This window comes from Diadema antillarum, unplaced genomic scaffold (assembly GCF_040938485.1).
Source record: "Diadema antillarum isolate AM-2024a unplaced genomic scaffold, OU_Dant_1.0 scf00000167, whole genome shotgun sequence".
In the NCBI taxonomy this organism is placed as follows: domain Eukaryota; kingdom Metazoa; phylum Echinodermata; class Echinoidea; order Diadematoida; family Diadematidae; genus Diadema; species Diadema antillarum.
In genome coordinates, this window is record NW_027271056.1 from 444,009 (window position 1) to 457,420 (window position 13,412).

General features: G+C 39.1%; 1 protein-coding gene across 1 annotated transcript in view; it reads left to right on the forward strand.

The window, feature by feature from the left end:
• Positions 1-1,832: 1,832 nt before the first annotated feature.
• Positions 1,833-13,412, forward strand: part of LOC139722515 (uncharacterized) — a 33,420-nt gene continuing 21,840 nt past the window's right edge. The window contains exons 1-10 of the mRNA XM_071633803.1: positions 1,833-2,357; positions 3,101-3,280; positions 3,754-3,833; positions 4,092-4,192; positions 4,864-4,979; positions 5,407-5,510; positions 6,038-6,163; positions 7,146-7,287; positions 7,927-8,055; positions 11,148-11,362. Of these exons, the coding sequence (XP_071489904.1) occupies positions 1,833-2,357; positions 3,101-3,280; positions 3,754-3,833; positions 4,092-4,192; positions 4,864-4,979; positions 5,407-5,510; positions 6,038-6,163; positions 7,146-7,287; positions 7,927-8,055; positions 11,148-11,362 (1,718 nt within the window). The remainder of the gene's footprint in view (positions 2,358-3,100; positions 3,281-3,753; positions 3,834-4,091; positions 4,193-4,863; positions 4,980-5,406; positions 5,511-6,037; positions 6,164-7,145; positions 7,288-7,926; positions 8,056-11,147; positions 11,363-13,412) is intronic.

A 13,412-nucleotide genomic window follows, 5' to 3' on the forward strand; every position in this document is an offset into this window, starting at 1 on the left:
AATTTGGACAGCCTCTCCAAAATTCGGACATGCACGCAATGTCAATACGCAAACAAGGCCGCTGAAAAATGAGCGGGCGCCATACCTTGATGGCGCAAGGTTGCATCGGGGACGTTGTCTGAACTTTGGTGACTGTGCACTTGCATTCAGCCCCTGTAATTTAATTCACTGCATCGGCACGTACGGAGATTTTTTTTTGTGTGTGTGTTTTTGAGGATACCATCACACTCTGAGCTTGCGATAAGTGAAAAATCTCGCAACAGAATGGCGCAATTTTTCAATTTTTAGCACTTTTTCGGCAACCCATATTCTTTACATGGGACATAATTGGCATGCGCTTTGGAAAAGTTGCGGCGATTCTGCATTTTTGACGGCAAAATTGGGGATTTTAGATGGATTTTTGGAGGTGACTCGGGCACTTTCCTGAGGTGAATGAGTGTGCGTGCCAGTATGTGAAACGATGTGATATGCGTGTGTTGTGACAGTAGAATTTGCTGGCTTGTGATAAGTGACAAGTGTCCGGATTTTGGAGACCGGCCGAAAATTGGGGGCTTTACTCTAGATTTATTTTTTCAAATCAATCCTGTGGTCAGGCTGTAATGTTAGGGCGGCTAAGTTAGGCCTAACGTTAGTGTGATGATTAACATTTAACTATTAACGTTTAACATTACTTCATTAAAAAAGAAAACAAGAAAAAAAGAGGTCTGCTAGTAGTACAAGCAACTAGGTCTGTCTTTTTCCCGTAACCTATTCACTAGATTCTATACACAGCCTTCTCGCTGTACACAAGTGTCGTGCACGGGGACGCAACTGGTCTGGCTACCTGTAACCAAGACTTGAGCTATGTACATGACAAGGACTAACAGAGCAATATTGCCATTGCACACCCCCTTCCTCCTCGTTTGGTTCCAGATTGAACGTTGAGGAGTATTTAGAAGAAGAAAAGAGGAATAATATCTGACTGAGTAGGCTGTAATTAGAGGGACCTAAATACATAGTGAATGTACTTTCAAGGGTTTAAAGGCGCATAGACCCGTTGGGTGAGGGGGGGGGGGCTGTTGGATGATAGTGCCGATCACTGTTAGCATTGATACGAAGATTGCCAAAGTTGAGCTGCTGTCATCAAGAGTAAAGTGTGTAGGTGTTGCTAGTTAACGCTGCCTTCCTTGTCTTCTCTGCGCATCACGCAATCTGTAGTGATGCCAGGGTGCGTGCTTATGTGCTTCTTAATATGACGTCACAAAAGAAGTTTGCTAAAACTGTCATCCCCCTCAGCCGAATCATTAGCCGAACTGCGATTGGACCACTGACTACAGTGGATCGGTCTTCTTCGGACTCATGGAAATGGGTCATAGCGTAAGCGCTAAAGAGGAGTCGATAGCATACAGATTGTAGGTCTCTGTAGGAAACCGCGTACGCATTCGACTAAACCACCAGGTCCATGTGCCTCTACATGGTACTTTTGCAGGTCTACATTGTAGATCTAGGGGTTGAGTGGGGATTGAATTGGGGGTCAGTATTTACATTTTGCTTCTTTTTTCTTTTCTTTTCTTTTTTTTTAATAACTGTGTCATAGTCAAATTTTCTAAAAAATAGACCTGTGGGCTACTGTGTATCTGGTTGGTAATTGTAATAGAGTAAATGGACACCATGCCCCCTAGAAGCCCTCGAAGCTGCCTCCCCCCCCCCCCCCCCCCCCCCCCCCCCCCCCCCCGTAGTGTTCTCAGTCCTTGGGCACTTTTTAATATATAAACATAATGATGGCTGTGTTTCATTTCTCCTCAAATTGCAGGATTTGAATCAATGGATGGACAAAGTGCAAAAATGTCATAATGTCAGTTCGAGCCAAGAGAGACTCGTCAGCAAGTCGATCATCAACAAAGGGTGCTACAAACACAGTGGCCAAAGGCGAGAAACCGTCCACACAGAAAGCTGGCTCCCTCACAGAATCTGAGAAGAATCAGTTCGACCCAGGAGGGGCAAAGGTCAATAGTAAGGAGGAAAAGACCACCAAGAAAGACTTGCCAAATGGAAAGAACAGCAGTGGGGCAGAATCACTCGAAGACCGAAATGCAAATGCCACTGGCTCTGCCTCTGCTGGAGCAGGATCAGAGGAAAGCTCCACACCAGTTAGGTTGCTGCTGCTCTCTAACAAAATCAAGAACCATGGGCCAGTTGTGAGTGCCATACTCCCCAACGTCAAGCTAGTGCAATATAAGTATGAAACAGGGAAACTGGAGACGGTTCAAAATGACATTTCAACAATACTTGGCGGAAAGAAAGCATCAAGTGTTGCTTGTATTCTTCACACCAAGCCAGGGACCATCCTCTTGTGTTCAAGTGGAGACTGCAGAGAGGTAAAGTGCATTGTGCAGACGTACAATTGTCTTGGAGAAGAAATGAAATCAGTTATGAATTCCATTGTACGGAATGATTTAATCCTTGCAGAGTTTCTAATTGTAGATTAATTACCAATGGGCACTATTGAGTGTGTTGAGCAGAAAAAGCACAAGTTTTAATACATTGATGCCTAGTTTCAGTAAAAGAGATATCTACTGTAGCTGTGACTGCAAGTGCTTGCACGCACAGGACATGGTGCTCAGCAAGCAAGCAGGCAAGTGAGCAAGCTATTTTCTGTTCATCTCCATATTGGCTTAATTCTTACATTTACAGGTTGCAGAATAATTATAATAATATAATTATATTATAATGGCAAATCCAATTCTTTGTAACACCTACACTGTACACTGTACTTTTGCAATGACTTCAAGTAATATTTTGAATTATAAAGAGCTTCTTTGGTTTCTGATCTGATATTGACATTTAATGCTTTTAGTCACAGAATTCTGAGGTCTGTGCAGGGCAGTAACTTCCATCGCATGCAGATATTTGTAGGTGATACACAAACGAAAAACCAACTCTGTCAAAACAGGCAAATGTAATTGTGTATGGTTTTGAAAAGTTAAGACTCATAGTGTGAATATATTTAGATTCATTTTGTTTCCATTCTGTTATGTTTCTTTGTTGATATTGAGAAATCATTGTTCATTCAGTGCATTTGCGTGTACTTGTTTTGTGTATGCATTAATAATGGATACAGGTGATGACAACGGGCAGTAGCTCAGACAACTGTAGAAATGTGAAGGATTTCTTCAAGTGGCTGGTAGCCCATCACCTGGACATGTCTTGTCCAGGTGCCAGGATTGACTTCCTTGCCTGTAGCGCCTTACGCCCAGCTGACATAGGACTTTTGACTCCCATATTTGAAGGTTTCATAGAGGTAGGCCATTTAGAATTATTTCCTGCAGATTGCCATGTTTACAAATGTTTTCTTGCTCGGTTTTTGGCTGAATAGAATGTGAGCTATACTGACATGTTGTATTTGTGAAACATTGTTTTTATAGAACATACATGATTTACATGACGCACATGTAGGACAGTTTGTTCTTTAAGAGTAAACCCTGTTTACATGAAGACAAAAGAAAAATATGCTTTTCAGTAAGGCCATGCTAAGAATTGACAAAACAGGAGCCACAGTAGAGTACAACACAATGCTTGATGAATAATGTTTAGATTTACAATGATGATATTTCTTTATATTCTTTGAATAGGACTGATGTGTTTATGTTCCAGGGATGCACACTTTTTCTGCAATTATTTAGGACAAAATTTATTCTGTGTGTTTGCCAATTTGTATATGACACAAAAAGAAATTGCCAGCAGAATTTTTCACATTTTTTCTTTCCTTTGCAGGTTCCTGTTGGCATCTCCAAAGAAATTCTTGGAACAGACATACCGATGAAAAACACAGGAAACACAGACAACTCATTCCGGTAATCTGATTTATTCAAAGAATCTATATTCCAGCCGATTATATGTTATGGATAATTGCAAAGACAATAGTAGTAGATTACATGTTGAAATTGTACCAAGTCTTTATGTGTTGTGAGGAGAACCTGCAATACAATATCTGTGGTCGCATATTTCTGTATACATTGATCTTTATATGGACAACACAATATCAATTGATTTGCAGGATTGTTATTTCAGTTTTGTTTTTTTTTGTTGTCATTTTGTTTTTTGTCTAACAGATGTGTAGGTGAGATGTACTTCAAGGTAGAGAAGTTGAAGAACTGGAGCCCACAGCCCCAGAAATTAGCAGGTTTTGAGAGGATAAGAACCGTGGGAAAAGGTAAGCCAGAGATGACTGGTATGTAATCAAAATCCATTTATGTTGCTTTGTCGTCTTTTCAGTTTGTATGTGACCCTGCATCACAGGACTCACAAAAGTTTTGACGTAAGATTTAATGTGCAGGTCAAGTTCTGAAGGAGGAGATTCCCGCTGTCAAATGATATGACTCACCAAGACTGGATATTTCCAACCCATCAAAACTAATGATGGACAAGAGTGGGTGGTTTACTTTGATAGAACTTTATAATAAGGAAAATCATCATTTTGAGGTTTCCAATTTCCACGCTTCAAAACTTCCAAATTTAGATTGATGAAGGTTATCGTCAGAATATGACTAAAAACTAAAATCACCAAGTTACCTCAAAACGCATTTATTCAGGCCTACTAGAAAATTACTTCTTGCAAATATTGGTGGGTTTTGGGTTGCTGGGCCACATACACTTAAGGAATTATTATGAAGAGATTGTAAGTGTTATTCAGTATCCACAAGGAAGTGTTCATTGTTTGCATAAACGGTGTACATGAATGAATCTTGGTTTTTGCGTGTGATATTATGGGAACTGTGATTATGTTGTGTTCATTTGCACGTGTGGTTTTGCACCTGCTGGTTGATGTACTGTAAATCTTAATGTTTGAGGATGTGACAAGTTTTTCCTCTGTCTGTCTCACAGGTGCCTATGGTGCTGCTGTGCTGTATCGCAAAAAGGATGACGACTCTCTCGTCATTTTAAAGGAAATTAACATGCACGAGTTAAATGCCAACGAGCGGCAGATGGCACTCAATGAGGTGTGTTGAAATATTTGGGTTTGTGTTTTCAGATAAGGCTACTTAATTGCTTTGTATTCTCTTTTTGTCTGTTTTTTGACCAAAAGAAAAAAATGAGATAAGATGTGCTTGAAACACCCAGTGTGGTCGAACCAAGTGGGACAAGTTTGTGAGGTGAAAGAAATGAAATACACATCAAACAACATAAAAAAAGTTATTACTGTGTCTGTCTTTCAAAATATGCTGTTTAAACACATAAATTGTGAAGATGGTTTATTTGATGCTTTATGCTAGCCATCTGTACTTTATTTCTTAGCTTTTCTTACATACCTCATCTTGTCATACTTTACCTCTACTCTCCATATATTCAAGTTGAGTTTTGAGTATCTACTGCCTAAATGTGTAGAATGTACTTGCTTTATCCCCTTAATTTCATATATGTTTTCAGATTCGAGTGCTCAGCATGCTTGACCATTCCAACATCATCAGTTACTATGACAGCTTTGAGGAGGATGGGACTCTCATGATTGAAATGGAGTATGCCGATGGCGGGTAAGTCACCAGCATCCTAGGGACACTGTCTTAGCAATGCTTCCAAATTCAAAAAATCTGAGCTGCATGGTCCTAATTGCTTGAAAAGTGTGTGTGCTCTTTGTGTAGAAATGTAGCTTTGAAAAAATATTTGCATTGCAAAATGAATTCTCAATGCTTATAAAGAATGAAAATGAATGAGCATCCAAATTTACCATACTGTGTGTACTTGATAGAGACAAAATGAATGGATGATTTATGAGCAGGGTGATATTTGCCCATAGATATGTTGGTTGATAGTGACAAAATTATTTTCAAAACTAATATACGCTTGTGATGAGTTTATTTTTTTCATCCATTTGACCATCAATATACAGCTTTACCACCAAAGTTTAAAACTTTTGTTAAATGTAACAACCTCATAGTCATACAGCACCTTGAAGGTAAGAGCCCCTCCCACCCTCCCCTGTCTGAGTTAGTTAATTCTTTACTGTTTTTTATTTCAATATGAATTTTGATTTCAATATCCTCCCACTCCACCTCTGCAGGACGCTAGCCCAGTACCTAAACAGCATCCAGGGGAAAGCAGCCATGGAGGAGAGAGAAATCCTGGCCATGTTTCATCAGATGGTCGCTGGCATCAAGCATGTTCATGACCACAAGATTCTGCACAGGTCTGAACCCACTCTGAAGTCTGGCTTTCTCCCAGTCTGTCTGTCTGTCTGTCTTTCTGTCTTTCTGTCTGTATTTCTTTTCTTTTTTTTTACAACTCTTGATGTCTACTTCCTTATGATTACTCCCCTCATTACAGTTTACAACTACCTAAAGTAGTTTAGACAAGCATCATGAGTGGATCCTAGTTTTGATTTGCAACGATCCGTCTTTCCTTCTCTTTATTGACAATGCCTTCTCTTTCACATGTGAGTGAGTTAATTATACATTTCAGTCATGGCCTATGTGATATAGGTAGTTGTAACAGTGAAAATAGTACCATACAATAATAGTGTAATGTGATATTACAAATACAGTCAAACCTGTCTGAGCAGCCACCAATAAAACAAGGCCAGCAGTCACAAAAATTTGTATATCATGGTCATTATCTTATTGCATGTATACAAAGCGGCAACTGACGCCTTTTCAGGGCCACCCAGAAAAATCAACAACAGAAACAGAAATTGCTTAATATCAAAATCACTTGCTTTTATGTACATAAAAGCTTAGTAAACATTAACAGTAACTGTTTATTACTATTCATTTTTACATAAATACATGCATTCGTGCACATAAACATTGATTCATGTGTACATGTGTACATTATGCTGCAAAATCAAAATGGTCACCAACCTGTCTATAAAGGCCCATTTTCTGCTTCCCTACAAGCAGGTTTTACTGTATTTGGTACTGTGTTATCAAATCTTTGTTCTATGTTTAGAAATGCTTCAGTCAAATGCTTTACAGTAGAGTGTTATCTAGTTCAAAGTATTAGAAAGCTGATAATGTGGAGAGATAGTGTATAGGATTCAGTAAATTTTTGACATTCACATTGGAAAGTTGTCCACTGCAAGCAGCATATCATTTTTTCTCTCTTGCATAGTGACAAGATAAGGCTACTAGAAAGTGGGTTTTGCAATGCTGCCTTTGTCTTCTGTCCCGCAGAGATCTCAAAACAGCCAACATCTTTCTAACAAAAGAGGGCGTAATCAAAATAGGAGACTTTGGCATCTCAAAGGTATTGACGTCCAACAATCCTGGGGCAAACACAGTTCTTGGCACACCCTACTACATCTCACCAGAAATAGTAAGTGCCTCAACATTTCCTTGCCTGGAGCCACTAGAAACAAAGCAATACCTATGATCATATATTCATTTAAAAAAAAAAATTGTCATGAACCTGGCACATACAATTAATATAGAAATTAATTCAACCCATAAATCGTATCATTATCTGATGATGGACTTGGATATTGAAATAGGTCATATCATGTTGTCAGCCAACTTGGTGTTAGAGGAAAGTTACAAGACTTACAAATGTAGTAAGAAAAGGAATGGATGTGACTTTGCAACACTTTTGTGCCCCAATTTGTCACAAAGTTCATGCCATAGAAAATTGTTTGCTGAAAGTGACAAGTACCGTAGACCCTATGATTGGAATCTGATGAAATTTTGACCAGTAAGTGTCGACACATGATGACAGTCCTCTCTCATGGGAAGATTGTGGCTGAAAATAAGCTTGACTTATGTTTGCACAAACTGTTTGACCTACCTATGTTTTATTCTTAGGATGATTCATAATAAACAACAAGAAAACATGTACCTTCACTATGAACAAAGTATGGAAGATGAACTTCTTTGTCATGTGCATCTGATTTGATTGTGAAACAAAAAATCTATTAAAAAATAAAGAAATATAGAAAGTTTTTTGTGCTCCATTTGACAGTGTGAAGGCAAACCATACAATGAGAAGTCTGACATTTGGGCACTTGGCTGCATATTGTATGAGATGGCCTGCAGACAGAGGACGTTTGAAGGAACGAACTTGCCAGCCCTCGTCAACAAGATCATGAAGGTAAGAGTGTCTTTCCTTGTCCTACAATCCTTGACCTGTCCAGTTTCTGTGCTGTTTCATCCAGTTCTGTCGTAAATTATTTGCTTGTACTGCTCCTCAAAACAGCGTACCCAGACACACAGAGCCAACCTACTGCTGTCCATCCACTTAAATCAACTTTATCAACACAAAGGTTTATAGGGTCTATGGTGTTTGGCATGATGTTATATTCTGTTGCCCTCAGGTGTCTAGTTCTTGTTTGTTTGTTTTTGTTTGGACAATTAACCAATGGCATCAGATTAAAGCCAGTGTTACTTGCCTACGGTGTAGTGCTAGAGAGTCTGTACAGTGTATATCAACACTTGTTCCTGGCATCTTAAGTCTGTTCAATTCAATTATTCTTTATTTCCATCAAACAATAAGCTATACATAATACAAAATATGCATTTGTCAATTTATATTGTGGGACAATTTACATGTACAACGTACATACAGGGGAAGGGTAAGAATCAAGGCAACATGTGTCAATTGGTGTAGGGGGAAATGTGTTACGGACACTTTTATGTATCGTAGATATATTACATTGTATCTGCACAAATATTCCTCTCACTGTACAACTGTACATACAGGATAGCTGTTTATGTGGTACCCTGTATTTCTACATTTGCAGTAGTGTCTTTGATACAATTGTGTGTTCATGGATCCAGCACAGCCCCAAAACGCTCATCAAAACTGATATTGCTCATTTTGGCCTGTGTAAGCTGGTGTGACAGTGTTCATTTCCAGTATGACTGAGGGGTCCTCGTAATTTGAGTTGGTGGTGAGCTTTTGCTCAGTAGCACCAAAGCTATGCATTGTGAAGAGGGGAATGGTAAATATGGTAGCTTAGAATAGCCCAGTTAAGCGGATTATCTGTTCTCTTTGATTGATTGCTTGTTCTGACTGCTCAAAGTTCACTAGCAATTTTCAGCGCAAACAACACAAAGTGCAGGAATCCTATTAAATACAAATGCATTAACTAATGTCCATAAGAGTCAGGATTAGCTTAAACTTTGTAAGCTTCCATTCTAAAGATATTTCTTTGCATAACTGAAGAACACCACATTATCTTATATATATATATATATATATATATATATATATATATATATATATATATATATATATGTCACGTATTCCTGCTATCTCTGAAAGTAGATTTTTTTTTTCATTGAAATTTAGAGTGAGTGTGGAGTCGGTTTTGTATTACTAGTCCTCACCCAGAAACTCTATGCTTACCTGATATTATAGCTTTAAATGCAGATTACTTTTTTTTTATAATCATGGTCTGCTGAGTCATGTGCTAACATTTGAACAGTATTTTTTAATCTATTATCAGCATTAACTGAGATTTGTTTGATTTCTCACGTTTGAATCTATGAGCATTGTTCAAATGTTGGACATTGAACTTTTCAAGTACATCCAGAGTAAACATGAAGTAGCAAGTAATCACATTAAGCAAAACACAAAGTTTATTTGCACAACCCCAACATTGTAACAGAAATTAAAGGTAGTATGCAATGCAATTGCATACTACCTTGTATTGATTCATAATACTCTGATCATCTTTAATGTGGCTGAATGAATATCTCAAGATATGCCTTATATTTCATAATGATAATTTTTCCACTATTTTTCATCAGAATACTTGGATATTCCCATGAAAAAACAAAACAAAATAAAATAACCAAGATTTTGCAAGTGACATTATCTGTCAATCATTGCTAAAGTACTTGTGTAATTAACAAAAGTCAGTGGAATGCACCTTTCCCTAGACCAAGCATATTTAGCATGTTTCCCTGCATTGTCTATTGTCAATCATTAGTAATATGAAAAGATGCAAGTTATTCTCAGTCTTGGGAAAGGTGCATTATAATGTCTTTTTGATAATCATATCATTACTTTAACATTGACTGACAGATGATGTCAGGGGCAGAATCTTGGTTTAGAAGATCTTTTTTAGAAAAATTATTATAAGATATGGCACATATTTAGAGATTCATTTGGCCACATCAGTGATATTGAGGGGATCATAAACAAGTCAACATACATTTCCATTATATTATAGTTCCTTTAAGCAAGAACCAACCTATTTGGAGTTTGATCTGTATTTTACCGATAATTTATTTTTGAGGGAGATTATAGTAGAACACCGGTTTTGCATTTGTATGCAAGCTGTGCTTGGACTACCGGTATTAATGTGACTACTGTTGACAAGGTCTGAGGTAGACATACACTTTATACATGTATGTGTTTCTTTCTTCAGTTGATAGGAATGGAATATCAGGAATGTAAGATTCCTCAAAAATATTTGATTAAATACAGGTCAGATTTTGAACAGGTAGGTTCTGGTTTGATCTTTCTGTTTTATTTCACTATATTTAAGACACTGTATGTTAAATCTCAATGAACAACAGCTGCATTTCCCATGTAAGTTAGACTGTGTTTTACTTCCTCACCAAAGGTGCCCCTCTGTCCACTAGCTAGCAGCGTTGACTGTCTTTAATAGCAACCTGACTACCACAATTAGACAAGTTTCACTTTATAGTTCACCTGCTCTGGTCTTTTCAATTCATTTTACTGTTTTGAAACATAGCAGAGATTCTCATGACAGAGAGTCTTGAATTGGAATAGAAGTAGGGATTACTCAAATTGAAATGGGTTTATGCAGCAGCTGTGAAAGTTACCTCCTGACCCATGTGGAGAAACAAATGTGACAGTGCAAATGAAAAGCATGTGTTTAACTTGTCAATAGTGAAATCAGATAAATACATAGTACCTGCCTTTGTAGTTCTTATATGCAAATAAACTGTAAGTTATTCCTGAATGGACAATCAGAATTGTTGTCATCTTTCAATTTTTTAATATCATCCGATGAGACCACTCTATTGATGAATCTACCTTCTTTTTTCTTTTTTTGAAAGCTCTAGATCTAATTTCTGTCAGCTCTATGAAGTACATTCTTCAGCCATAGTGAGGAGTCATAATCTGTGCTCTTTTTGTGTATGTAATATGTATGTTGAAATAGTCCATTGCTATGGCAACTGATTCGTTACATCATGTCCATATTTTAGGGCCAGTTCACCCCGGTCACCGGTAATTACAGCCAGGAGTTCAAGGCCCTGGTACAGGACATGCTTCAGAGAGAGCCGGAGTATCGACCCTCAGCCAATGTCCTCTTCTTCAACCAGGTCCCTCTCCTCTTGGAGAAGTTCTTGGATCCTACCACAGATGTGGAGGATGAGCTGGCTACTTCCACAGACAGCAACACCCACAAGAAGAGAACAAGGTAGGGATTCTATCCTCGTGTCACCTCAAGAGTGACAAATGAATATTGTTACTTCATGAAGTCTGTGAAAGTTAGATTGCATTTTCTAGAAGGCTCTGTTTTGAATACACGGACGTAGCTGCTGACGAAAGATGTATAACGTAATTTCATACTCTGTTAGTCACATGAGACAAAGTTTGAGATAGTTCCAGGCCTCGAAATAGGATTTTGGAGGGACAAGGCCATTTAGAAAAGGGCACTTTTTCCAAGAGGCCAAGGCACTTAGGTCACTCAGAGGGGCACCAAGGCCACATTTGAAAGGGCATGTAGGGTGTTTATACGTGATGTGAATGCCCCATAGAGCTGTATGCTATCGACCGTGCTGCTACACTCCAGCAGCGCACGCACGCATAAGATCTCTCCGCAGCAGACAACGTTAGGCAGTAGGCCATACGCAATATGATGTAGGTTCTGTAATAGAGTACGTTCTCAACACGTACGCCGCGCTCGTTTTGGACCACTTCCGGTGCCATTTTGCTTTCAGCATGCAGGCATGAATGCAGAGCGCGCGAGAGAGATGGCAATGCTAGCAGCCGTCCGACAGGCCTGGCATTTTTTAGCATGGCTTGCGACCACTTGCTCCGGCCCGCCGCTGCCTAGCTAGTAACTCTATGACCGCTGCGCTGCGGAGGCAGTCGGGACGGTAAAAGCCGGTCGGGCGTACATGTACGTAGACTTCTACAAGTTGTACACGTCATCTCGTATCTTGGAAAGATACTTTGAGTTTGAATCAGATATATTGGGATGCGAGTGAACTGAAGGTATGATATTTGAGATCGGGAAAGTTGTTCAAGCTTATTAAAGTGTAGACTTTGAGAAAGGGCATATTATACGTCATAAATCATAACTTTCATTCTAAAAGGGCACCACGGCCACAAGAAAAAGGGCACATTTTTTTTGGCCGTAACTTTGATCAAGGAAAAAAAGGCATTGCGGCCAGCGAGAGGGGCACCGACGGCCATGGCCGTCGATGGCCGTCGGTTAATTCGAGGCCTGTAGTTCATGTGGTCATTTTGTTGTCCCCGCCGAACGAGTTCGAGCAGGGGACTATGAAACGGGCTCCGTACGTGTGTGTGTCCGTGTGTCCGTCCGTCCGTCCGTGTGTCCGTATGTCCGTCCGTGTGTGCGTCCGTGTGTGATCAAAATCTTCAATTTGCTACTTCTCTGTCATTTATGAGCCAATTTTGATTCTGTTTGCTTTATATGATAGCACTACATGGGAGCATTGAAACTTCTACACAGAATTTCAGTCGTGACCTTTGACCTTGACCTTTGACCTATATTGTACATTTTGCTACAAAATGCTACTCCTTCGCCATTTCTAACCCGATTTCGATTCCGTTTGCTTTATGTGATGGCACTAGGTGAGGGCTTCAAAACTTCTACACAGAATTTTGACCTTTGACTTCTTTGACCTTTGACCTTGATTTTTGACCTGTATTGTACATTTTGCTACAAAATGCTACTCCTTCGCCATTTCTAACCCGATTTCGATTCCGTTTGCTTTATGTGATGGCACTAGGTGTGGGCTTCAAAACTTCTACACAGAATTTTGACCTTTGACTTCTTTGACCTTTGACCTTGATTTTTTTACCTATATTGTACATTTTGCTACAAAATGCTACTCCTTCGCCATTTCTAACCCGATTTCGATTCCGTTTGCTCTATGTGATGGCACTAGGTGAGGGCTTCAAAACTTCTACACAGAATTTTGACCTTTGTCTTCTTTGACCTTTGACCTTGATTTTTGACCTATATTGTACATTTTGCTACAAAATGCTACTCCTTCGCCATTTTTAACCCGATTTCGATTCCGTTTGCTTTATATGATGGCACTAGTTGAGGGCTTCAAAACTTCTACACAGAATTTTGACCTTTGACTTCTTTGACCTTTGACCTATATTGTGCATTTTGCTACAAAATGCTACTCCTTCGCCATTTCTAACCCGATTTTGATTCCGTTTGCTTTATGTGATAGCACTAGGTGAGGGCTTCAAAACTTCTACACAGA